We start from the raw sequence: 2,163 nt of genomic DNA, 5'->3' as shown, positions 1-2,163 counted from the left end.
GTTGAACTTGAGCACTCAAAAAAAGGTATTAGAGTGGCTGCTGTGTTCAACCTTAATAAATCAAATTTTTAATTATGTCATGAATCCATTGATGTGTTGCCAATTTAGCATAGAATTCTTTCAGGTTTTGGTTGGTTTAATTAGGGCACTTTTCTCTGTTTTCCCAACACAGCGAAAGACATGCAGCTCGCGACTGCGCATTGAAGGTGCTTGACTACGCGATGTCGGTAGTGGCGCCGGGCGAAGGTAGCGGTGGCGGAGCATTTCTGCTTTCGGAGGGCGAGGCAGCAGCAGCCGCCAACTGCAACAAGTTTGTTGAGGTGCTTGGTCTGCGAACAATCTTTCCTCTCTTCATGCATAGCCCCCAAGCCAAAGGCGCAAAACTAGCTGCGGCAATACGCGAAAAGTCTCTTCCTGGACCCACCTCCACGGAGATGGAGGAGCATATAATTAGGTACGTGGCTTTGGTGTCTGCTGCCTCCCGCGTGCCATTACTTTCACCGCTATCATTCGAAATTATTTGGCTACTCTGTAGCAAATGGAGCGATTTAAAAAGAAAATGGTTCTGTTGTACCTTTTATTAGCTGCCAAGATGACGTTTATAACTATTTCAAAGCTCATTAAGGAATTTCTTGTCCTAAATGAGTTCTCCTTGGATTACTTTTTGAACTATTCTTAAAATAAGTCCTATCTTTGCGTAGAATTGGTAGACGGCGGGGCCGAAATCCTGCAATCGTTTTTCATCCCAATTGGTCCTTGTAGCCCAACTATCTATTACTCCTGTTTGAATGAATTTTCGTTTCTTCGTCCATTAATGCACCACCTTTGTTGACACGCTGGAGTTTGAGAGCAATTTTTTCATTATGTTTGATATTGGCCTGGGAAATTAAAGAAAAATTAGGTGATTTCTTGGGCGCTTTTGTCGACACTGTAAAAGATTTGGTCCCAACTTTAGGTAGTTGCCTGGTTAACATATTGTCTGTCGATATATAAACGCCAAAAGGTTAATCAGATTGGTGATGTTGGTAAGACCAAATTTCTATTTAAGGCAAATTTCCTCCTAATGAGTAATTTTGTCTTTGAATACTCCCCCTTTAGAAGGTTCAAGCTGCGATTTGGGTAGTAGATAGTGATAAATCACGCATGAATTAATGGTAAAGTTTGAACCTACTGAGTAAAGACCATGACCACCTAGATTGGCTCTACTACATGGGTTGGGAAAACTTCAGACGGGGAAGTTCTTTTTAGTGGAAAGATATATCATGTAGTCACATGTTTTGCAGAACATATTTCTGTCAAAAGTCATGGTTTAGTTCTCACTTGGTGGAGCATTGAAGCGCAATTCCAAAGTAAGCGTCCACCACTGAATCTAGTCTTCCCATACCTTGAGCTTCCTAAATGTAATGTCACTCCGTGGACTGAATGAATGTACTCATCTATTTATCAGAGCTCACTGATCCAGTCAACAATTAGAGTAGCAAGTTCAACATCTAATGTGTGCATGCATACCCGATCTCCATTTTTAGTATCGTGGCGGCTCTATTGCGCCAATGCACCGGCGCCTATCTCCATCGCGTATTAGCCAAATTTACAGAAAATGAGCACGAGAAGGTGGATCGACTGGTGGAGCTGCACTTCCAGTACCACGAGCGAGTGAATAAGGCAAACGCCAAAATCGCAACTTTTCGCGAAGTGGGCACTCCATCCCCCTCTTTTTCCTCCCCTTGTCATTTCGTATACTAATCGCATCCTACCTTTCAGCGTCTGTCTAAACGCTCGGATATCAGTAAGGAGGAGGTGGATGAGGTAGTCGCCTTGAAACGCATGGACAGCGGTCTCCTCTCCCTCCAACTGATTGACGTCTCCCTCCTCGATATTGCTGTCAATGGTGCACCCTCTGTAAGTAAAGTGGAATCCATTTTCGCTAACATCGCACAAACTTGTTTCAATTTTGCTAGATGGTTTAAGACTTTATGTACCCTTCTTGGGGCGATAAAGATAGATTCAGCCGCGAAGTTGAAGTAGCAAAACTAACTGCTGTTTATATTTCTTTCATTATAGGTGCTTCTTTAAACAGTGTATCTCCTGTAAAAGATGTGTGAAACGTTAGGAATTCTGCTGCAATTAAATCAATTAGTATCACCAGGGGGATTAAAATCAAAA

General features: G+C 42.5%; 1 protein-coding gene across 1 annotated transcript in view; it reads left to right on the top strand. All coding sequences in view use genetic code 11, as the record gives it.

The window, feature by feature from the left end:
• EGR_06841 (Beta-catenin-like protein) overlaps nt 1–2,163 on the top strand; it is a gene marked incomplete at both ends in the record, with an annotated part of 6,606 nt that overhangs the window by 2,881 nt on the left and 1,562 nt on the right. Inside the window, 3 exons of the mRNA XM_024496090.1 lie at nt 173–454; nt 1,527–1,692; nt 1,762–1,899. Coding sequence (XP_024349510.1) covers nt 173–454; nt 1,527–1,692; nt 1,762–1,899 — 586 coding nt within the window. The remainder of the gene's footprint in view (nt 1–172; nt 455–1,526; nt 1,693–1,761; nt 1,900–2,163) is intronic.

This window comes from Echinococcus granulosus (genome assembly GCF_000524195.1).
Source record: "Echinococcus granulosus chromosome Unknown EG_S00064, whole genome shotgun sequence".
Taxonomy (NCBI): Eukaryota; Metazoa; Platyhelminthes; class Cestoda; order Cyclophyllidea; family Taeniidae; genus Echinococcus; species Echinococcus granulosus.
The sequence above is the reverse complement of the archived record's forward strand: the minus strand, read 5'-3'. Positions and strand labels throughout refer to the sequence as shown.